This window comes from Anguilla anguilla, chromosome 10 (genome assembly GCF_013347855.1).
Source record: "Anguilla anguilla isolate fAngAng1 chromosome 10, fAngAng1.pri, whole genome shotgun sequence".
Classification (NCBI taxonomy): domain Eukaryota; kingdom Metazoa; phylum Chordata; class Actinopteri; order Anguilliformes; family Anguillidae; genus Anguilla; species Anguilla anguilla.
Window position 1 is genome coordinate 11,355,192 of NC_049210.1, and position 24,421 is coordinate 11,379,612.

Consider the following 24,421-nt stretch of genomic DNA (forward strand, 5'->3'; position numbering starts at 1 on the left):
TCTATGTTGCATCATTTATTCAAGGTGTGAATCTTTATGTATTAACCTGAATGCAAGGCTGTTTTTTTGATATAATGTGTATTAAGAATGAACAAAGGCTAGCTCACATAGCCGGGGGACACAACTGTTTCGTTGAAACTGCAAACTTTTTGCTCCCTGTAGAGAGCAGTATGTAGCTGTTGAACATCCTTTCTGATGAGTCGATGGGTCGTGTGTTTATGTTGAGGGAGAAAGGTTAAGAGTATCCCAACAACTTTCAAGGTGGTAGGAGGTAGGAGCAGCTTGGTCGAATTCTATCGTGGCTGTGTGCTTGCTTTTACAGTAAATCGTGGAGTTTCATTCTGACACCGTAGCTTGCAAAAGTCGCAGTGCAGCGGACCTCATACACAATTATGCCATCTGGAAAAGATAGAGACGGCGCCTTTGGAAAACCCTGAACGTCGTCAGCGATGGACAAACAAAAAGGTAGCCCTTTTTGAAATTTCAGTAGCGACGGCTATGTTTGTATGACTTTATTGTAGGTCACCAGAAATTGTGTTTCGGAACTCAGAAGCAGTCTACTAACTATGAAATCCAGAACATACAGGTCGAGAGCACAGGCGGGCTGAGGACTTCAAAGTGAAAAGAACGTAGTTTTTGGTTTCAGTCGATACATGGTAGGCTATATTGTTTGTTTTTTATGGGTTACTGGAGCGGGCGACCGCAGGAATGAAAACACCTTTGTGACAGCGGTTCAACAAACATGTAGGCTAGTAGATGCGTGTTTGAGTGTGTTCTTTTTCTTATGTTGTTTAAATATCTGCAAAAGGGATGCTAAAAGTGTTTAACAGCTCATTTTGGGTATTCACCACACATTTTCATTTGCTTAGATTGCTTGTTTGTAGGATATAGTCTTGCAGTCTTATACACCACATTACGAGAACTTTTAATATTGTTTTTTGGGCCCTTCCACATGTCTTCAGGAATAAACTTGAAACGTGCTGCACGAAATCGAATATATTAGCCTACAAAACTGCCGACACGCCCCATAATTGTTTCACAACCTTTTATTTAACCCTAATGTTTCGACGTGCTATCCCTTATAATAATCATGTCTGTGCTTTTGCAGTCACATTTAGAAACCTATGTTAGTGTCAGTCTGACTTGAGCCCACCCTGAAATGCCAAAAAGTCTTTTTTTTCCCCCACGAAGTATCGTAGGATGCTTGGAAAGGGTAGGCTACAGCTTTGCTTGAATCCAGTTCATTCTCTTTTTGGAATGATAATGATAATTTCCCTGCATATTTCCAAAAATGTAGTTCAGTGTTAAATATTTAAAGTGTGACTATGGTATTCCAGGCGTGGGATTTATTTTGTTAAGTGTGAAAATCTTTTCGACGTGTGTTTTTGCAGTTTTTATCATTGTAAAGGAATGTATGTAATAGCTTCAGAGCAGTAATCGGAAATACACTCCTTTCTGCCCCCTCCGCCACCACCAAACCTCTAGAGGTTCAGAACTAACGGGATTGTTTATTTAAGAACTAATGAACGGCTGGCCAGATTCAGTTCTTTGTACTGCTGCACGAGAAAAAAGAATCGCGGTGTAAACCAGCACAAGAACAATAAATGCTGACACTATTAATGTTTTTCTTTTTCACCCTGTGAAAGCTAACGCTGTTTGGAAACTAAAATGACATCATGGATAATATTACATCCCAGCAAGGCTTTCCTTTTTTCCTCTGTTAACCAAATAACTTTTTCACTCCAGTCAAGGCTATCAGTTGGCTGCCGTTTCTTTCCCGACATTGATTCCCTGTTGTGAGTTATAGTGGTTTTATCACTGGCTGAACACTTTTGCAATAGCTTTCTAGAGAAACAAGAAAGGGACATCCCAACGCACACACACACACACACACACACCAACTTCTACAACAAAACAAAACATGAATTTAACCTAAGTTCACTTTAAACCACATCTTGCAGCTTGCAGTTGTGTAGCGATGGACTTCGCATCCTCAATTTTGATTTGTCTGGTTTTCTTATGGCTCCTGAATTTGGGCCGCTTCAGTTACGATGCTTCAATGCTTCAGTGTTCACTTGACCAGATTCAGCCTGACTGGATCATTCTTTCAAACAAATTCAGTTCTCTGATTTGCAGTGTATCAGAGACATTGTGTACAGCTTGAAGTCATCAGGTCGATGCCAGAGATGATTTTCGATCACCAGCCCTGTGACCTGGGAATTTCTCCTCCCAGATCTGATCATGTGTATGTATTTTGTGTGACTGTGCCCTGCAAATGTCCTCAAAATTTATAGGGCCTCCTGGGCCATGCCCTGCCCTCAGGAACAGGATGTTATGTGGATGACAAGCTACAGCTCAACATCAAGATCAACATTCCTGATTCAATTTCGGCACAATGCTGCTCAAAATGACATTCATGGGATATGCTGCTATGCAATGGTACTTAAGCTGCATCCTAATCGAAGGTTCTCAGCATAATTTATCCACAGGCATAAACTCATCTAAGCCTGAAACTACCAGCCACAGTGCTGCATCATCGAACGAGAGAATAAAGCGTCACATATTTGCAAAACAACATATACAAAATGGCCATTAGGCCAGTTTTCTTCACTTAGATGTTTTATAAGAAACTTATGCGCAAGGAGTGTGCAAAATTGACAAATTAATATGGTATATTAATGGGACTGACTAGAGGTTGTCATATATTTTGCTTGCATGACAGACACTTAAGGGCAGGGTGCCTGAAGTCACATCTTTCAGGACCTATGTTGTTGTCTTTCCCTTCCTCCAGTTGGTTTGCAGAATATCCTTCTCCTCATATGGATGGACTGAATGAAGTGTATTTTGTCCTTTGAGAATTTCCATTGGCTTATTTAGGTCTGCCTGTCCATGGTTCTTGAGTCACTTTATCGATAGTATCTTAGTTAAGGCTGCTGTTGTATATAAAACTAATTATGCTTTATTCCTCAACTTGAAGTTACAAATGTGTGCACATATGAGCCTATTGCGTCTTATACCTTATTAAAAATAATGCAAATGGACTGAGTATTATATTAGCAAAAAATAACATACATTTTCTGGAATGAATTCATGAAATGGAGACCAACTGTATTCTGTCATTTGAATTAGACTTTGTGCCTCATTTCCTTCAGCCACATACCAGTTGTGTTACTCAGCAACTTGCTTTTCATGTGCAGTGTGTTGCTCTGTGACATCAACAGTTCTGTTGTTTTTCTGACCACGTTAAATGAATCACAGTTCCTCAGAACAAATCATGCTTTTGGGATCCTTTTTACAGGTTATTCACTGAGGGGTAATGAATATGATTTGGGGATTCCCCTCATAGACTAATGCGACTTAAGTCTTACTCCAGCTGCTGTTTCACCTCTGCTGTCCTGACCGCATCCGTCTGCATACCACTTAGTTCCAGCAGTTCATTTCTGTCAGGCTTGTCTTCCCCCCTGAGTGGGAAGATATAGGATATGGCAGAAAGTGGCAAAACCTTTGACTATTTGAAGTAACGGCTGTAGTTGGAGAATGCCTCTTTTGGCCAGTGTTTCTGAAAACTGAGTGGGCTTCATAAACATTTTCAAAATGTGAAAAATGCCCCCAGCTTCAAACATCAGTTTTTCTAATGAGGAAAATTTAAAAATCCTCCTCTTAAACCCCCCTCCCCCCCTTAAAAAAAAAAAAAGTGATTACTGTATAGTGCTTTGTGTGGAGGACTGGCTTTGCATGGCCATCAATGGGCTCCTTGTGGTTTGTTTTGAAACCATCGGTGACCCTGTTGGGAGCTCAGGAAAGCCAGGTCAGATTTCTCAGTGTTATGAAATGTGAATGGGAGCGGTTGCCAGGTGCTTTGCTCGCCCTCCTCAGATGGCCTTGATGTGTCATTTTCATAATTACAAGGCAGCCGTAATTTATCGTGGTCCTGATTGCATGGTGTGACCTGTGAGGACCAGTCACACTGTTCGTCAAATATCACTGTTTGGGTAAGCAGGCCAAAGAAGCTCACGTGTTTTGAAGGGGATGATTTTCTGTAGTTGGGGATTTTTTTCCTGTTTTCTGGAATTTTAGTAGTTAAGCCATGCTTTTTTCTTTTCTTCAGTCATCATATGAGTTCACTGTCTCATCAGTTCATAATATAACACATTTTACTGTAATTCCATTCTCTGGCCTGGACACTGTTACTTTCAAATTACCATGTGACCACAACTGTGGGTCTGGGATTTATTATATTTCTTTTGATAGAGCAGACTGTGATGCAATTCTCCGAAGACTTGTTTTTCAATTGGTAGAAGCTGTGGTTTTAATTTGGCTCACTTTTTGTTGTGTGAATCTGAATCGTCCCTCAGGATCCAGTGAGATTGCTCTTATTTGGTGAAATTGCAATGCAAGCACCCACACTGGATTAAACCCTGTCATCCTTTCTTATTTCAGAAATGACCTCAGTCATCTAAGGATTAACCTCTTTTTGGGATATGACGACATGTAAACCGTTCATCATGTGATAAGTCGACTGTAACACTGATAAAATATTTTACTCTGAGTTGAAAATTGGAAGACATTCAGACGAGCCAAATATCTTCCTCCTGACGTAGAAAACAGAGGAGGAAACGCTAAAGAGGGAAATGAGGTGAATGGAGTTTATACCCCCTAAGGATGAAATCTTGGGCAGAGTAAGAAGAAACCCTGGTGATCCTCTGAAACGTCTGCAGCTACTAAACATGCTACTGTTTGAGCACGGTGCATGATACACACGGCTGTGTCAGAGAGGAAGGTATTCCCAGCCCATAAAAAGGCCAGCTAGTTCAGATAACTGGTCTTTGATATCCATACTTAAAAGCCTCTTCTTTTTTCCTTCTTTTTTTTTGTAACTCTTGGTCGTTCTTGACAAGTCGGTATAAAATTGCCATAGAGGCAATTGTGGTTGTAAACTTCTTTTCTTCTTTTCCTTAGCCAAACACTGATGTCTGGTTTGCTGGAATGTTCCTGCTCTGTTTGTTTTCAGCACTGCTCTGCCAAAGCAGTCTTGTCTGAAGGTCAGCGAGAAGCTCACTTAGGTGAGAAAAAAAGCGGTCCATTGAAACATTGGGGTTGCTGAAAACATTATGTTCTCTGCCTATGATTAAAGACAAAGCCAAAACGTAAAGTTTTATGGACAGCGGAAAACCCAGTCCTATACCTGAATACAGATGGTTTTATAAATGGCATATGATCCTCAAAGGTTGGCCCTTTGATCATTTAGATTCCTGGTTTTATTTGATGTAAAATGTATTTGCACTTCAAAGGAGAAGTGTTATCTGTCAGACTCTATAAGGTTCAAATTGCATATTTTGTCCAGGGAAAAATTTGGAGTGTCACAAGGCTTTGCAACGGCATTGTTTTAAATTTTCACAACACTGTTTCAGGAACATTACACATTCCTAACAGCTGCTCAGTTTTGGAATAAATATGAATTTGACCCTTGTCATGACCTAGGAAGTAATCCTGAAGTGTGGAGTCGGAAGATGTATGTGAACAGCCACTAAGCCCCCCAAAGACCTGGAATTAATGGCCTATTGAGAGGCTGCTGATCGGGAAGTATATTATTTGCATGTGCCGTAACTCTGTTCTTTGTTTTTTTAGAATCACAGCTCTGGCTGAGTCACAGTCATGAACACTTCCCCCTCAGATAAAAAAGAACTGTGCTCACAGTAGCCTGTTTCCTTGACTGGCCTCCTAGGTATAAAGTTCTGATGCAGTTTTCAATGGACCACTGCAGATCATAGCAGCAGATCATGGAAGCTTACTATGAGGTAAACAAGTGAGTTGTAAGAGGGTGATGGGAGGTTGCTTAGGCTTGTTATAAAAAGATACATTTCTACAGATGAGAGACCGAGGTGATGAGGGAGGAGCCAGTGGTATGTGATGGAGGGGAGAGAGGAAGGTAAAGAAGAGAAAGCACCAGAATGCCAGTCCCTCATGCTGCAAGCAGTCTGTCCATCCATCCGTGCCTTCTGTGGGAATGCAACGACTGTTATTTCCCCCCCATGTGCTGGGGAAGGAACATGAATTATGAAACAAAAACAACAATCGCGCTCTTCAGTGAAACGGGTCTGAGGGCTTCATTCAGCACAGCGTTTCTGTATGGGCATTTCAGGCTATTGGGCGTTCTTTTCATAGAGAAATTTTAAAGGCCATTGAGGACAGCATAACAAGCGACTCGTTTTTTACAGTACAATGTTGTGCCGTACTGAGCAGAAAGCCCTCCCCTTTGTAAACCAAGTAATACACACAGATACTAAGGCTGCCGTACAAAGGCTTTTTGATGTGCTCTCCCACATTCTCCCGCAATCTCTGTTTACCACAGTAGCTAAAGTGGGGCTGTGCTTTCAGTGCATCTATGTAGGCTGAAGAGGTTTAACCAGAAGGGGACCTCTACTCCCCCTCTCCACGTAAGAATGTAGTCATTGCACATTACTGTAATGCTTATTGTTTTCCTGTGGTTTTGCCATACACTCTGTAAGCCAACGCACTCACTCACACACACATGCACACGTGCAAGCATACATTCATTTTCTGAAGGCTCATTGTTTTGGTTGGATGAATGTTGACAGCGTTTAGAGACTTATTTGTGATTGAGTGCGTGTGCGTAAGTTCCCCAAATGAATCCCTTTAAGTGTGAATCTGGGCTAACTTAACTTGTTAAGGAACCATTCACTTACAAAAAAGCATGGAAGTCTATTAAATTAACAGTGAATTTTTCCAGAATGTCTGTGGTGTGGCAGAGCACATCTGTATATTTTTCAGAGAACTGCAGTACTGGTGCGCGGCGTCCTTTACAGCCATAATCCTGTATGTCTTCACCATGTCATTGGAAATGCGACGCGAGATCAAGAAATGTTCTCTGCACTTTCGGTTTGGCAAGGCGCGGTAATTGTGTCAGGAGAAAAAAAATAAACCTGCTTTGGTCACTGATCTTAACTGCCTCCTCACCGCAGATCATCTCTCTCCAGTGCTGAACCGGCTCGTCTCGGACCTGCAGTCCTTTCTGTTGGTCCTGGACAGTGAAAACCTCAGCTACATCGCTCAGGCTCAGAAGAAGTCCATTTCGGATTTACTCACCAAGCTGCAGGATGCCCCTGGTAGGTTGTCCCATTCCAGAGAGCCAATTACACAGAGCATGCAAAGTGAAGTCTTCGCTCTGTTTTGTTTCTTTTAATTCTGGGAGCATGTTGTCATTAACTTTTGAAGTGCCGTGATAAATGTTAGTTCTATGTAGAGGATGGTAATAGATATGAAAAGAATCATGACCGAATTATAATAAATAATTCGCTTTGACACTGAATATACATATGCAGCACAGTAAAAATACAGTATGGTTCTTGGAGTGCTCAATAGACTGTCACAACAAAATAACCTAACAGTGAGTACAGTGAAAGACTTCTTGCGGATTTGAAATGGAGAAAAAGACTGCATTCATAAAAATCAGGACCCTATAGTGTGTGTGTGCGTTCATGCAGTCATGTATTTGTGTGCGTGTGTGTGTGGAGCAGGGGGTGTCCTTTACACTAAATAAGACACAGAGAACCGAGAACTAGAGAAGAGCAGTCTGGTGCTGGGCCATAAATCCCGTTATCGTTGTGAAACCCTGGTCTGTTCCAAATGACCTCACATCTGTGACAGCGTGGGGCCCGCACAGCGTCCATCACTGGCCTGTGAGCGCTCGGGGCGCAGACAGGAGGCTTCACAGCACTCCGCTCCAACTGCCGGAGTCATGGGAAGCGTGCGTCTGGCTGACCTTTTCACCACTGTCCATTAAAAAGGCGAGACATTCTCTGCACAGTCGTGCTCCCTGGAAAACAGCTGTTTTAAACATTTATGGGAGAAGAGTTGAGCTCCTTTGGAAAGAGTGTAGAAACTTGAGCAGTCAAAAATTAGGAGAGGAAGTATAAAATATTTTCAATAAAATATTTTCAGGTTAAAAAATGTACATTTTTCCATGATTGGGTTGACTATAGGAACAGGGACAGCAGGAGAATTTGGTTGATCCCCATTAAAATGTTTTCAGTAATGTTGAATCTCTCTGCCTCTGTTGTGCGCCAGTGGAAGATGCCGAATACATGATCATGAACTGTCCATCTGGAGCAGCTAACAGCGATCTCAGGGAAAACCAGTCATCAGACACAGGTATACCTCCACGCTTTGTTAAACGGCTGTCCTCTCCACTCCTCCGTGGAGATTCATGCTCAGATGTTCCTCAGGGGTCAGTCCTCAGTCCCCTAAATAAAGACCACCCTGCGGTTGTGCCCCTGTAGGTGGCCTCCTGGCCAAGGCTGACGTCAATCACGTCCAAGAGCCGCCGTCCTCCGCCTCGGCTGAGTGGCTGCTAAAGGGGGTGAGTCTTTGTCTCCTCCGTACTGGGCGCTGTGGCCTCCTGAGAGGGTGGTTTTACACAAGACCCTTGCCATTTATTGTTAAGCCAGAGGGAAACCGTTTCTATAGGCAGTTACTTGGGGCCTGTTTGATCTATAGGCCTTCTGAGCTGCTGAGACAACGGTGAAAAGGGGCCTAATGACCTGACCTTAGCTTATGAAATCCCCATCTGTTGCATTTGAGCGTGGCAGCGGCTTGTCTCATTATTTGCCTTCCCAGACTACTGGTGACTGAAAAAACAGGATTCAATAGTCCAAGAGTCAATAAATAACCACACACCAGCATGGACAGCCCCAGCTCTCCAAGAGACACGAGCTTTAACACATCTGTCCGTTATGTGTCTATTATCTTTGAAGGAATTTTGCTCTTCAGATGACAAAGAGATTTAGTATAACAAAATGAATGTTGACATTGCATCTGATTCCCTGTAACACTCAAGGATAATCTGTCTGCAGTTTTACGACCTGGAACTAAACTATGCTATGCTATCTGACTTGCTGTTTACCATTATTAGTTGTACGATAAGCAAATCAAGAAGGAATGAAAACCTCTTGGGATGTCCTTGGAGAAGCCCATTGTACAGACTTGTGATTAAATATCCTTTCTAGCTTTGATAAAATGAGCAACTTGCTGAAAATCAGAATTAGAGTAGGCATGCTTGCCATAAGTAGAACTGATATAAAAAATCAGCTGTAGATTAACATGCATGGGCATAAATACTTGTAAGCCTTTATGTACTGGTTTCCAATAACATTTGTTTGTTAGATACTGTCAGCTTATTTGTGGTTATTGCAATTCTTGAGTTTGTTACTGTGTACTTTCAAATGGAATGCAGTTTTTTTTTAAACTGGCTCAATTAATATACTTTTATTAGATCTCATATTTGTTGCGACTCTAGGTACTAGGTCTTTGAATTAGATTTGGCATTTCCTAAATCTAAGGATATTGTATTTCTTTGCATTGCATTTAAATGAAATATTAGTCCATAAAACTCGTACTGAACAAAGGTTGTTGGATCCTTAGTCTGAAGAGTTGACAGATGTTTTGACTGTCTGAAGTACCATATGGTGTGACTGAAAAAAAAAGCATAATTAAGCTTCAGCTGAGCCAAAACACAGCATATTTCAGAAAAAACTGAAAAATAGGGTCAGTTGTGAAGAACATTGAAATTTAAGGCAAAAACTAGCAGGGTCAGTGCCTGGAGCACAGTCATTGTATCCCACAAATTATTGTGGGACATAAGAACTAGAGTTGCACAATATCGAAATTCTGGGGCTGATATCAATGACTGATATTTATCTGCTCATGTTGGCTGGAGCAATGCTGAAATCTCCTATTACATTACAGCACAGCTGCAAACTGCCTTTCCTTATCAACGAAACCTTGAGGGATGGGTGAGGGATATTGTGCAGTTGCCCAGTTTCACTTCAGGCATGCGCTAACTGTCTTGTGATGTTTGCAGATGACCTCCCATCACTGTAGACCTGTCACAGGACCATGGGAAAACTCAGATGAGTTTTCTGAAAACTGATGAGTAGTTGCATCAGTGGGCCACCACCACTGTGGGGATTACGACTACCATTTTTCCTTAATCAGATTAAGGAAAGTGTAAAAGATAAACTAATAGGTAAAGATAAATTTCATAAAGTATAACATTTATGAAATATTGAAAGGCAGGGATGTTATGAGGGGAGTTATGTAATACTATTTATATTAGTAGCAGGCCCATCATTTTTTTTTGGGAAAAAAGACGTTATAACACTTTGTAAACAAATGTATGTGTATGACTTTGGATGCCATTTTGCAAAATGAGGCTTTAAACATTTGGAATGGCTCTTTTTTTTGGGGGGGGGGGGGGGTGCTCTGAGAGTGCGCCTGTGCCACTCTTCCCTCTGCTCCCAGGAATGAGTGGGGTGGTGTGGGAAGGCAATCCAGTTGACAGGGTTTATTTTCAGGGCTGACCCAGAACCTCTCGCCATAATGACAAGGGAGAGCAATGGGCCATACAGTAGCAGCTGACAGGAGCCCTGGCCGCCCCGGCCGAGGGGGCCTCTGATGTGGGCCGCTAATGAGAGGGTCCCCGGGCCTAGCGCGGTTTCTGGAGCCCTGGCCGCACGTCTCTCCGAATGGGTGAAGAGCAGTGCAGCGGGTCGGAGGCCAGAGCCCTGCGTTTAACAAGGCCCTTTAAAGTGGCCAGGAGCAACAACCAGAAATAAACAACAAAAACATTACTCCAGCCCCGAAGCCAGCCATTGTGCACCGGGCTATTCAGTTTCTGCTAACATCATCAGTTAGACGTTTCACTCATGACATATCTGATGTAGTATGTATTGCCAGGGCAGAGATCGCACTTGATTCATATACAACTTGAAAGTCTTGGAATTATTTCACCATGTATGCGAAAGAATTGATTTAGAAACCTGTGGAAACTTCTTTTTCTGCTTTGGAGTTACTGTACGTCCTAGTGATGTCATTTCATTGGTTAAAATTGTGAATGAAAGCTGCTGGAATATAGGTCATGTCGTGAAAATGGTCTCCTTTTCAAGTGTAAAATGGCAGATCTGGCACACAGACATACCGACACTTCCGCCATACCCACTCTACCCACCCTTGTCAGTTTGGTGTCCCACGCTTGGTGCGTCCAAGGAGACGCTCCGGAAAGTGCCAGAAACCATCATGGGATTACTAATCACGGATCCTGGAAATCAAAGGCCGGGGAAATGTTTTGAAGGGGCTTGGTATCTGTGAAAGGAAATGTTCTGTTTATGCAGGAGGCCATCTCCACTCCATCAGTATGATGCCGTTGCTCAAGTCAAGATGGAGCCCGGGAGGGGAATTCAATGTTCAGGCAGTAATTATGTCTACGTGATGGAGTGATAGAACACCCACGCACTGGGGGGAAGTCAGACGGCGCGAGGTCACCCCCAAGGGGCCATGAGCTCACTGGTAGCAGCTCTCTGAGCAGTACTAAACCAAACTGGAGTTACTGAGCCACACACACACACACACTCACACACGCTCAAGTTCCTACAACAGAAGCTTTCATAATTTAATAATCTTATCGGGGTGACTTGGCTGTTTCTTGAAATGCTGCCAGTGCTAAAGAGGCATTCTGTTTCATTCACTAAAACATTTGCTGCCTCGTGGTTCATTTTACTGGGGACATGTCATGACAGCATTAGAATGCATATTCCAGTCACACCAAACTATCTTCACCAAAAAAGCTCAACATAAAAGAGGAAAAAATCAAATGTATAAAAATAGATTTTTTTAAACTGCTAGATCAGTGATTGTGTGGGTGAAAATCTTCACGGCCTTCAAGAGCATTGTAATGGACTGAATTTAGATCCAGGACTGAAGTGTAGTAAATGAAAGCTGGATCTATTAGATGAATACACATGGCAGAGTCAGTAAAGCCATTGGAGTTGCCGTGGATGAAGAGACATCTTTGTGTGCCCCTGTGCTAATTGCTGCTCTGTCAGGCAGTAGCTGCACGAACGGGCCCCACAGCTGCACTCACTCTCAACTTTATCACTGTTTGTGCAAAACAAAGGCTGCGGTCACCACTTACTCGGGGCCCGTGAAAAAAAGGAGCTTGCTTCTCCCTATAAAGCGCTAAGAATGCGGAATGCACGTTTACAAGCGCAGCGAGCACGTCTCCCACTGCTTCAGCGTGCGAATCGTCCCACGGAATCACGCACGCTCTTCTCTCTCTCCCCCTCTCTCATTCTCTGCATCGGCACGGGGGGGGGGGGGAACGGGGGCCCACGACAGCCCCGGAACCCCCCGCCGGCCCACATCCTCCCCGGCCTCCCCCCTGCCCAGGGCTCGGAGGGGTCTCTCGTCCGCAGATAGGAATCTGGATTAAATAGTGTACATGCTGTTCCGTGCCCCCCTACACTCCCCTGTTATGGCTGGATTTGTACGCCCCAAACGCAGCGCTTGAATAACCTTGCTGCCTGACCTCTGTGGTTTCAAAGATAATTCTGTTTAAACAAAGGATGTAAAAGAAAATGAACAAAAGAGAAGGAAAAGGAGAAACAGGATGAAAGAACTCCAGAAGAAAACCAATTTATTTGGATATCAAACTTTGCAAAACGATTTTAAACCATATTTGTTATTTTACGGGAGAGTAGAGTATAAACTTATATCATAGACTCATATTCTGCTCATACCATGCCACAACCAATGCTAAGCATTCAGTTATTCTTTTCTCACTTTCCTCCTTGATTATGTATCTTCTCAGCATGTATTCAAGCCCTTACTGACACAGCATGCCTCTGGTGCTTATACAGTATTTTCTTGTGCTTACGACTGAGATCATGTTAATAAAAGAATGCGTAGCCTCATTTCAACGCTGTATCAATGTCTCATACCCACTGATTCTCACACCCCAGCCTCCTAGTTTCTTAGTTCCAGTATGCCTCCCAGGGCCAAGTAGGTGGTTTGGTTGGGTTCCCTGAGATGGATGCAGTGATTTCACTGCAGTCTGGAGGCATTGTTGCCCCTTCCATGCCTCCAGTTTTTCTCTTTTTAGTCCTTCCATAGTCTGACCTTTGGAAGGATAAAAATTCCTTCTTTCCAGTAAACCCAATGGTTTTGTGCATTGGTTTCAAGACTCCAAAATAATGGTCAGTTCTTAGAACTTGACTCTAGTAAATTTACTTCTATATATAGTTGACTTCCACAGAATGGTATGTAAAATTATATTTAATATTTATTTTGGAAGAAAGAAATGAGAAGAAAAGGAAAGAAGAGGAATTGTCTGACAATAAAGCAGTTACGCCTTTACTGTTCTCCTTTATAGCTACCAGTTCCATTTGTGTGTGTGTGTGTGTCTGTACAGTACAGTGTACCAAAAAGTAGGACAGGCATTGCATCAGCATTTATTTCCTTTCTCACAAAGTTGCAAATGTTTTCAATTTTGTTTAGTGTTAGAATAAAACAATGGATAATGTTTGTGTGGAAAGCTTCATAATGAGCTTCTTTCTAGACCATTCTGTAATGAATGAGCTAAGACAGGCCATAATTATGCGGTCCTGGTGTGTGGTGAGAACAGTTGTATGACATCTCCATCTCTCTGGTCCAGAGCCTGGGTCCCATGGTACCCCCTGACCCCTCAGAAGATGAGGATTGCTATGAAGAGGCAGAACCCTTTCTTCCAGGCAGCCAGCCCACAGGTACACTACTCAAGTCATTATGTAATGGACTCAATTTGTGATAGTCAGCTTTTTCTGAAAATAAACTGCTTTTGTTTGTTTTCCAGACACAGTGGACTCAGACAGCAGTCACTACGAGTCATACGGTGAGGAGGATGACTTTGTGAAGGATCGGGCTCACTACATCCAGTGGACCGCCTCCCAGCCCTGTCTACGCCCCCTCCCGGAGTCACGTATCTGTGGCTACCTCTGGAGGAAGAAGTGGCTGGGCCAGTGGACCAAGCAGCTCTTCATCATCCGCAACCATCTCCTCCTGGTAAAGCCATCCGCTTCCCCTCCTCCATGTCAGCCACAGCCTGGTATCATTGGTGGGGAATTATCTGCTGGCTCGCACTGCTGTACAGTGGGAGCTTTCATGGTAGTTCTAGTGATGTTTCTCTGCATGCATTTTGAATGGACGTGTTGACATTTTAAACGCTGTGTTTGCTGTAATTTCCACAATATTTCCTGCATTTTCTAGAGAGTTCTTCTAGCTGTAGCACATTTAGGGCAGCACATGTCTGCCTCTGGCTATATGCTTGGGCCTACCACAGATCTGTGTGACTCACCAGTAGTTTCTGGTGGTGATTTATTCTCTGAGGTTTGGGAACAGATACCAACCATAATTCTCTGTACTCTGGCCTCTTCACTCCAGTGACCAAATTCATGTTTCTTGTGGTCCCCTTTCTCAATTATTCTCTTATTAAATCCCTAGGCTTTGTCAGGTCATGAGGTCACCCACTCAATGTGCGACAGTTTCTGTCTGGCTTGTCTGTCATTATTGATTAGTTACACTGGGAGTTAGCCGACTAATTACGACATATAAAGGATCCTCAGCTGGGTTGTTGTATAGTTATTGGTTATGATTTTAAACAGACAATGCAAAACATTGAGCAGTTCCCAAACGACCTTCTCAAATGCCTTGGTAGCTGTAATTAAGCAATTTACAAAATACATTTTTAAATTCTTGGAAAAATAGACACATTACCAAATAGAGTATTACAGCTGGTCATGTACCTATATCAACAAATGAACCAAACCAAAAGAAATGTCATCACCACAATGTTTGGTGGTCAGTTAATGCTAAACTTGTGCAGGACATTTTGCTGTGTGTATATTCAAGAAAATATAAAAAAGAAAAGGCAAGGAATATCCCACCTGGCTTTTGTAAAGATAGCTAAATGAAGCCATATGTGGCTTTTTACAAGGCTTTCAGCTTGTAGATCACTCTCATTGCTGCCAAACTAGACACCCTGTTTCGATTATATAATGTGAATCATTCAGACCCAGGCTTCCATATCATCTAAAACTACTAAATTTAAAATTAAAGGCGCATTATTTGGTTGCATTTTTAAAATTTACATTCCAGTTAATAAATACATCTCTGGAAAGTGGAAATGTGTTATACATTTTTGACAGATACCGTGGTTATTTTATAATATTTTCAAGGCAAAAATCCTGCATATTAAGCCTTTAAATGGCAGTGTCCGTAATATTTGTAGGCCTGTGCAGCCAGTGCAGCATCATTCATCTGACCAAAAGCCTCTTTAACTTGGTGGAGTTGTGGCTGATTATAGCTTCCTATTAGACAGCTGATTGGCCCTCTCTCCTTCATCCCAGTGCTACAAGTGCGCTAAGGACCTACACCCGCTGCTTGAGGTGAGCCTGAAGGGCTGCCATGTGGTCTACAAGTCAAAGCACAGCAAGAAGATGCAGCACGAACTGAAGGTGGTTGCCAGTTCTGACACGGTGGTCATGGGGTTTCAGAACTGCCAGCAGGCCGAGGAGTGGCGTAAGGTTTGGAGGTGTTTATGATGACATCACAGCAGAGAGAGAATGAGAGAGAGAGAGAGTGTGTGAAAGAGAGAGGGAGTGAGAGTGAGACAGAAAGAGAGTGAGTGAGTGAGCGTGTGAAAGAGAGAGGGAATGAGAATGAGACACAGAGAGAGATAACAAGGGTGTGGTTTGAATGAGGTTAGAATTCCTATAAATATTGGTTTTAAATGCAGTAATCACTTTTAGGTCTTGCTGATTTATGACGTCAAACTTCTGTCTGTTTGCCAAGATAATTGAAGAGGTAAGCGGCTCCTCCTACTATGAGAAGGAATCCCACAGCTCCTCATCGTTACTCAAGTGTGACAGGCAGGACTCTTGCAGGGTAAGCACTGCTCCCCCATCGGTATTCTCAGGGCTTTTTGCTGCAAAGGCAAAGGCCAGTGCCAAAGACATAGTAAAATTCATAGGTTTAATGGTTCATTCTTGTCATAATTTTCATGTGTTCTTACATTATTCTTGAATTTATATGTTCTTATCCTTGTTCTACTGCCATTGTGCTCTTCAATTCAAAAACACTTGTGTGTTTTTCTCCCAAACGTGTGTGGTGCTGTGTTCGCTTGGTGTTACAACAACTTTGTTTTTTTCTGTTCCAGTCAAGTACTGTCCTTCATTCAGACTCGGATGAAGACAAGCTGTCTGGTCTGCCTTCTGCCCTTAGCAGTGTAGAAATTAAGGATAAGGATAAGGGTAAGAACTGCCCCTGACTACACCCCATCCCCCTATTTAAACGTATCAGATGGTATCTTATGTTACAGATCCTGAACTGACCTCTTAGCTGCTAATAATAGCACAACCTGACATTGGTAAACAAGGAGTTCTCAAAGGAGAATGGTTCTGTTGTGGCTAAATGGAGCTACTAAAATAGGGGTGCATTGTTTAGTTGAGGTTTTACATTTTACAAGTAATTAATTGCCTCACTCAAGGAGTGAAAACACACTCCCCAAAAATTGCTGTGAATGGTGCTGCCCTGTATTTTTAGTGACTGATTGTCTCCCTATATATACAGTAATTTTCTCCCAATATATACAGTACCAGTGACTGGTTCTCTCCCCATATATACAGTGTAGTCCATTAGTATTTGGAAATATGGACTGCACTGTGTATGTGTATAATATATAATGTATATTATAATACAAGTAGAGGTACTCTACCACATAATATATAAATTACATGAACGGGTTAAGTAAATACATGTTTAACAGCCACAGCCAGTCTAGCTGTGTGGCAGCTGTTGACTGGGACCCTGTTGTTTGTCGGGTTGCCAGGTCTCCTGAACGTGCTGATGAACTGCCAGTGGCAGAGCCTGTGGTGCCAGGTGGAGGACGGGGTGCTGAAGATGTTCCGGGACGAGGTGTGTGAGGAGAGCCCCCAGTACAGCGTGCAGCTGCGGGGCTGCGAGGTGCGGCCCGGACCCAACACGGCCCAGGCCTACCGCATCACTGTCACGCAACACGGCGACCAGGTGGCGGTGCTGGAGGTAAGGGCTCACCCCAGCCCAGGTCAGGGCCCAAGTGCCATCAGAGCATGTCCGCACTCACACCATTCACACCAGCCTGTTCATTAACACCTATTTTAGCTGTGTGGATTGTATGGCAAATAAGCAACCCAAAGCCACTGTTTGTTTCTGTGAGTTAAATTGGCTAATAAATCGGGAATAAAAATTGTAAAGGGCTGTGTTGAACAGTTAGGTGTTGCATATTCTCTCAGAAACACAAGTCTTATTTCTCATTCAGAGGCCTGTATCACACATTGTCTGTGCCAGACATTACATATGAAGTATTAAATTTAAGTCAAACAGGCTGGTAAGGAGCAGAGTCAGGCTGGCACTGAACAGCTTGTTGTACACGTGGGGCATTGTGCGTCCTGTGAGGCCATTCTCTTTGCGCAAAGGGACCGACAGTCTGTGTTTGTGTTTTCATGCAGGCCAGCTGTGCAGATGAGAAAGAGCGCTGGGTCCAGCTCCTGCAGGACGGGAGCGCGAGTCAAGCTGATCCTCTGTACGAGCGGCTGGACACCACACTGGACACCCGGACTGAGGGAGGGCTCAGGTAACAGACACGCTCTGGCGCATCCCCACAAAAATCCTTCACGTCCCCATCACTGTCTCTCAAGTCTCTATACTTTGTTGACAATCCCTTAACTCTAGAGATCTTGTTATGGTGTTTCCATCGACAACACAAATTCATCCTTTGTATTCTGTCACCTTAATTACCCCATTGTTCATGTTCCAATTTCCACATTAGAGGGAATCCCTTGATATTTGAGGTTTAAAGAAGCCAGAAGTGGTTCTGGAGCTATAATTCTGTCAGTTTAGATGGGGATGAGAATACTTTTTTCCACACATAAATTGCTTTAAACCTGAGTAAAAAGCACTGTTACTGAATGTTATCCATGTCCCATCCATCAAACAATGGTTGTTTTTTTCTGGTCTCGTAGTGGTCTTATGGCACGCAGGTTCCCAACCTCCAACATGTACATAGATGACCCCTTCCACCAGCTGTGTGGAGCAAGCCATTCCCAGCCCATCTACTCCAACTCTTCCATTATGGATGACATGGTACGTCCCAGCCTGAGTGTGGGCGGAGTCTGTGCTCACAGTGAAGTAATGACACGCAGGGTTTTGAGCCCTGTACTACAGAAAAGAGACCAAGTTCTTCGGATCCTGTTGACCTCTAATGGAGGGCTGGAAAGTCGTAAATAGATGTCACCACTGGTACTATATGCCATCTAAAGTTTAACTGTGAGTGTCCTTCCAGGGCTCCAGATTGGATGCCTACTCAAGGTGGGAAAGAGACAGGGAAGGTGGGATTTCAGGCAAAAGAAAGCTGTTCAGCCATTTTTGTTTATGTTCACTTGTCACATTTCCCCAATCTATTGGTTTTTTTTCTATCAGTTCCAGAAGTCTCAAAATGCTTCCAAGGAAGATTCCGTGATTTCCAAAGAAGTCTACTGCAACAACGAAGTTTTTGGCAACCACAGTGAGTCCATTTCACACACTCTGGACCTGGAATATTGTTCTGTAATTACTCCAGCAGCTTTTGTTTATCATGTTTTCAAAGTGGGGTAGTCATTCTGACTGAAGAAAAGGGCTTTTACTATTAGCTCTTCAAAGAGACACACTATGGCTTCTTAGTGTCCCATTGGCAAAGCTACGTGATTCAAGTGAAGGCGTGTAGGCCAGTTATCACTACCCTAAGTCGGGGCTATACCTTAAGCTGGCAGTGACACAGTGGTGAGATACAGTTGGTTTTGTCTGGCCAAAGCAAAGTGAGCTTGAACTATGGGGTCCTTGTGTAAATATTGTGTCATTGCCTTCTAGTGACTCACAAAGTGACAGCCAGTTCCAAATGTGGGTGTTGCTGTGGGGCGTCAAGTGTGAAAATGAGCTATTTGCTCTGTGTGAGTGTATTGAAGAAGGGGACATGCTTCCCTCTGTGTTTCCTGTTGGGAGGTGGGTGGTTGAGAGTAAATATTGGGAAAGGACAGTTATTGATTCCAAACTTTGAGGTGAAAAAAGAGGGGATGGGGGAAACAGATAGAGTATTGTTGTGTTCCAAAAACACTTTATGTGTGAGCATAAATCACATTTTAAACTAAATTAATGAGATAAAGAGGTCTGTATTGAAGCAGAGAAGAATTTTTGATGTTCAGTGCAAAACATATGATTAGTGAAGAATTTGTGGCTCGACTATGGCTATTAGCATCCTTACGCATGGAGGTTTTTTTCTGCAAAACGGAAACAATTCTGCAACATCTGGTTTTAATTTAGTTTGCACACAATCTAGCTGTGTGGACAGTGTCTAATAATTATATGGTGGTTATTACGGATTCTGTAAGCAAATTCTGCAAGACTTTCCATCGAGTCCATGTTCATGTCTTGTTGTGTATCAGTTACAGCAATGAGATTTTTCACAAGCTTTATTTTATTTTATGCAGTCTGCAAACTCAGCAGCACAGGCTTATTTCAGAATATTTGGTTGTGTCATAATGTACATTTGGAAAAAAATATAAAATTATTAAATTAGGTATATGAGTCATGAGAAAGTAGGATTTACATGGACATGCCATTCATATCTAAATTCATGGGGATTGCAGAATCATTATGTCCATTTCCATGATGATGAAAATCCAGTGATTCACTGATGATTAATCCTTTCCTGCTGAAACGGTGAAGACAAGCAAAATGCGGTGGAAAGCAGAGGATTCTGCAGTAGTGCAAATAAGGTTACAGTGTGCTGTTAAGCACTAAACCGGCTGCGGGGCCTCAGAGATGAGGAGGAAAACGCTCCCATGTGCTCTCAGTATGGAAGGGCCTGGTGGTTAGCTGTCATTTTTGGTGGTTTAGTTGTGGCAGAGGGATGTAGCTTTGTGGCGGCCAGTCCTTTTAAGGGCCTCTTAAATACACTGCACAATTTTATGTTTTTCTCTGGAGACAGCCTCTATATGTTGCGTCTTTTAAAAAAAGATTTGAAAACGCGCAGAATGCGGAGGCACTTTCGCGTACGTCCCGGGGTCACAGCTTTCTCACACAACATCAAAACCTTTGATGCGAAACTAATTTGCACTGTAGAGAAGCAGAAAACATCTGCTGAAGTTCTTAGGCTGGTGCTGTGTCACCAAAATTGAATTGAATCTTAATTTGCATTGGTTTGAAGGCCGGGCTGGTTCTCATTAAGAAGTGGCGACGTGTTGCGATGCTTCTGTGTGTGACAGTGTCTGTTGTGCCCAGGCAGGAAAACGACGGGCAACTCTGAGCGCGGGGTTGAGAAGCTGGACCTCGCCGGAAAGAGGAGGGTGCAGCTGAGGGCTGGGTCCGAGATGAACCTGGTGACAGCAGGGAAGCCGGCCAAGCGCACCTCCTTCAGGCAGTCTCTGGCATTCTGCGCAGAGAGGGCACAGGTACAACACCGACCACCTATATTGGAGCTTACAGAAGCCTTCTACAGACATGTACATTTGTGTTACTTTTTTTAGGTTTGGTGTCTGTCAGAGTTGTTTGGCATGGCCTTTATTCTCCTGCTAAGGCCCTGTACTGACAGCATCACTCATACAGGCAGAGGACAGTGGTCTTCCTTCCTTTCCACAGCCGATGACTGCTCACATAGTATTAGGTTATATATTGGCAGAGGTCGGGGCATTTCAGTGGTGACAGTAATGATGTACTAAATACCGTCCACAGGGAGAGGTTCCTTTTTTCTTCCTCTTCTACGCACAACATTCCAGCCCTCTTTATGCAGCCGTGTCTCCTTTGAATCCTTGCTTCAGACGACTACTGGTGACACCCGTCGAAATGTAGTTAGACACTCAGCATATCATTCATCCTTTTCATATGCAGGGAGCAGAGGCAACCAGATGAGTGAAGAAGCGATCCCTGAGCTTAACTAGAGATAGCTTTCTCAGAAAGAGCTCACACATGGACTGAGAAAAGCATTCTCTTTGAAAAAGACTGGATAGTTTTCCATCATTTGGGGAAAGTGGTTTTTTTCAAATTTAGTCAGAAAAAGGTCATGTAACTGTTTCAGTCAAATTACTGTGCCATGTGTCTCTAAGTCACACATACACACACTACATGGCCGAAAGTATGTGGACACCTGACATCCAATATCTCAAAATTATGGGTATTAATATGGAGTCCAGCCGTTGCTGTTATAACAATCTCCAATCTTCTGGGCAGGTTTTATACTAGATATTGGAGCATTGCTGCAGGGATTTGCCACCATTCAGCCAGAAGATCATTAGTGAGGTTTGCCACTGATTGGGCGATTAGGTTTGGCTCGCAGTTGGCTTTCCAGTTGATCCCAAAGGTGTTGATCCCAAATGATGGCGATAACATCACAAATAAGATCTGGTCCGAATGAACACCCAGAGCTCAGTTGTGTAAAAATGCTTTCCAATTACTCGTGTACATTTTTTTATAATATCCGCAGTTATGGCACAACAAAGCTAATTAGAAGGTGCATGATACTGTACAGTGCCCCACAGATGACTGTGCCAATAAATATGATCTGCAAGGAGCAAGGAAAAAAGGGAACGCTTGGGAGAATCGCAAATATAATAATCGTGGGGTGGGATCTGTTGCACATGTTTTACAGGAAACCCATCAAAAGCAAAGCCAAAACCCCAAACTTGAAATTTTATTCCAAGAATTTTCCCTGTAGTCGGGCCCCAGTGACACAAATCTCCTGTGCAGCGAACACACTTCTGCTCTTTTCTCTTCCATGCTGAAAAATTATGAGTCGCTTTGAAAATGTGGCTCTCAGACGACACAAATGAACACAAATGCCGTTTGAAATTAACTAAAATAACTGAAACAAAGTAAATAAATCAATAGGAACCAGGTTACTGCTCATAATTTACATGAATGCTCTCAAAAACCTTTTTTTTTTTTACTGAATTTTTGTGAGTCAGGTGGCCTGACAGATTTTGTTTGTGGAACAAAATGGTCAATCATTAGCTTCTAGTGTTATTTCAAAAACTTTTTATTATATAATTTAAAAGATTTCCTGATTCGTTCTTTTATTTCAATTGTTACATGCTTACATGAAAGGGGAGTTCATATGTGTAAATATATATGCTTTCTATACATTTATGAATAAATCCTTGGAATCTATGGAAAATATGTAATATATGTAAACTGCTGCTGCAATAAACAATACTGTTTTATTAACTTAGTAACTAATTGGTGTAGATATACTGATTGAATGAATTACTCAATTATTCAATCTACACTGCAATAAAATTGAGATGTTGGAAATGTACTTAATGCAGTCTGTTTTTGGAACAGAAAGGTACTGACACTAATAACTTTTCATTAAAAATGAAATTTGAGGAACTCAAATGTAATGTAATCCAGTGGTAGTCATGTCTGCATTGCCAATGCGTTGATGTGGTATCTGTTGTGTCTGCACTTGTTTGAGCAAGTTGGAGAATCCGGCTCTGATTGTAAGGTGCAGAGGGGGGTGGATGCTGAGGGAATGAAAGTCAGGACAGACTAAACACAGAATCAACAGCTGTGCTGTTCAGCTTTAATGGAGTGCGTGTCTCTGTTGCTGCCAGCTGGACAAGTCACATGGTCACTGTGGGGGTGGGGCTGAGTGTGCTGCTCAGCTGAACCTCACTTTGTCCCCCCTCCCCCTCTGCTTGTGCCCTCAGGGAGGGTTCCTGACTCCCTTGCTGAGAAGGACAGCCTCGGCAAAAAACTCCCTAAAACGAGCTCCATCTGCCCTCTTCATTGAGAAAGGCAAGGTCTTGCAGAAGAGAAAGGTATGAGGTGCCCCTGGATGACATTGAGAGACCAGCTTCATATAATAACTTAGAGAAACCATCGATTAATGCCAAGTCCTATCAAATGGAATATTCATTTGATGGCAGTAATCTATAGTTAATTATCAGTATCCTTCTCTGATAATTGGTGTAATAAATTGGGGTTCTTGGTTTTCAAAGGGAAATTGATGGCTATTTAAACCATTCTAAACCCTTACCGGCCTGGTGTGTTTATACAGAATATGACCCTCAGAAGTTTCCCTCATATTAGTATTGTTGATTATTAATGTATTATTTTTAATCAAACTTTGTGTTCCTCGCTGTTTGTCATAGCAGGGTAAGCAGCCATTTAAAATGAATCAGTAAACTAGACCTAAAATATAAAAATGCAAAAGACATAAGACCACGGAACAGGGCCCACGGTTGTCAATGTTAAGTATGATGTACTCTTGGTGAACATGATTTGTTGACTATGTGAGTTACTGTGTTTTTCTTCCATGTAACAGTGACCTGGGTTCTTGTCTTTTATTGTAGGAATGGGAGACGAAGGCCTCTGCTTAAGACTGGTCAGCCAGTAATCCCACACCTTGTACACATTCCCTTCTTGTATAAGTATATATTGCACTGAATATATTATTACTGTGCATGTGGATCATGCACTTGTTTTTTTTTTTTTTGTTCCTTTTTGATACTTTTGTATTAATTAAAAACACCTGAATATGTTTTGGACTTTTCCTCTTCTGTTCATTCTTTGTCATTTAAAAATGGTATCCTTCCTGATGGGAAGTGATCTCCCCTACGAATGATGCACTCCCTTTCTCCATTAAAACTACTAATGTTCTCAATGCTGTTTTTCTTTAATTACAATGTTAATATAATTTGGAGTGCTGTGAAAACTAAACACAGAAATTACAAATTGAGGCTTAGATAAGTCTTTCTGGTGCAGTTATTTTCTTGTTTTTTCAAAGCAATGTTTTCTGTAGTCAGTTGCCAGTTGCATACATCAGCCTCTTCATTTTTAGGCCAGTTCATGGCTTTCATGCACTGTTACGTTCACTAAGTGGCACCTGCAGCAATCCACTGTACTTAAATGTAAAATGTATGAATGGATAGAATGTGATTATCAGGTGCAAATTAATATTTGATATGCGAATCGCCTTTATTTGGCCCCCTGAAATAAAGTTTCTATCATCCAAAGATACCTGTTCTCCACTTAAGAAAGGGCTGCTTCCATAAAGGTGTCATTCAAATTGTTTATTAATATTCAGGTTTCCCTTGAGACTACCCTGTGGTATGCTGATGTAATGTCATCATCAGTTTTCATTTGTGAAGATGCATTGATGAGTGTGGTTGATCTGACAGGCCCATCACCCGCACTAGACATATCCGGCTCTGTCAAGAGGAATAATGACAATGTGTGTATTTCTTCAATAAACAAATGCTGGATGAAGTCATGCAAGTTGTTTGTGGGTTTTGTTTTAATTGATCTTATGTGCATCCGGTGGGCTACAAACCTCAGTCAACTGTAGGCTATGTACAAAAAATAGCTATTTTTATGAATTGCTTATTAATGGTTGTCTACTGTTATAACTCTTTATCCATGCAAACTAATTGGCAGAGGCGTTATGTAGGCCTACCTTAGAACGCATTGACACAAACAGCTGGAATTAGGATACAGTATTATCAATATTTAACTAGTCAGCCAG

General features: G+C 42.4%; 1 protein-coding gene across 9 annotated transcripts; it reads left to right on the plus strand.

Moving 5' to 3' along the window:
- The first annotated feature begins 34 nt into the window (after positions 1-34).
- Positions 35-24,169, plus strand: si:dkey-220o5.5 (actin filament-associated protein 1-like 2). 9 transcript variants are annotated; one of them, XM_035435790.1, is made up of 17 exons: positions 59-465; positions 5,012-5,063; positions 5,482-7,127; positions 8,089-8,172; positions 8,301-8,380; positions 13,508-13,598; positions 13,685-13,893; positions 15,237-15,413; positions 15,682-15,774; positions 16,046-16,139; positions 16,718-16,929; positions 17,376-17,500; positions 17,889-18,009; positions 18,346-18,430; positions 20,182-20,351; positions 22,605-22,715; positions 23,250-24,169. In XM_035435790.1, exons 4-17 carry the CDS (start codon positions 8,106-8,108, stop codon positions 23,274-23,276), a joined length of 1,662 nt encoding a protein of 553 aa, XP_035291681.1. In that variant the 5' UTR covers positions 59-465; positions 5,012-5,063; positions 5,482-7,127; positions 8,089-8,105; the 3' UTR covers positions 23,277-24,169. The 9 variants fall into 9 exon arrangements, with proteins under 9 accessions (XP_035291675.1, XP_035291674.1, XP_035291681.1 ...); XM_035435784.1 differs by lacking the exon at positions 5,012-5,063 and having other exon boundaries at positions 35-465; positions 6,999-7,127; XM_035435783.1 differs by lacking the exon at positions 5,012-5,063 and having other exon boundaries at positions 36-465; positions 6,984-7,127.
- The last annotated feature ends 252 nt before the right edge of the window (positions 24,170-24,421 follow it).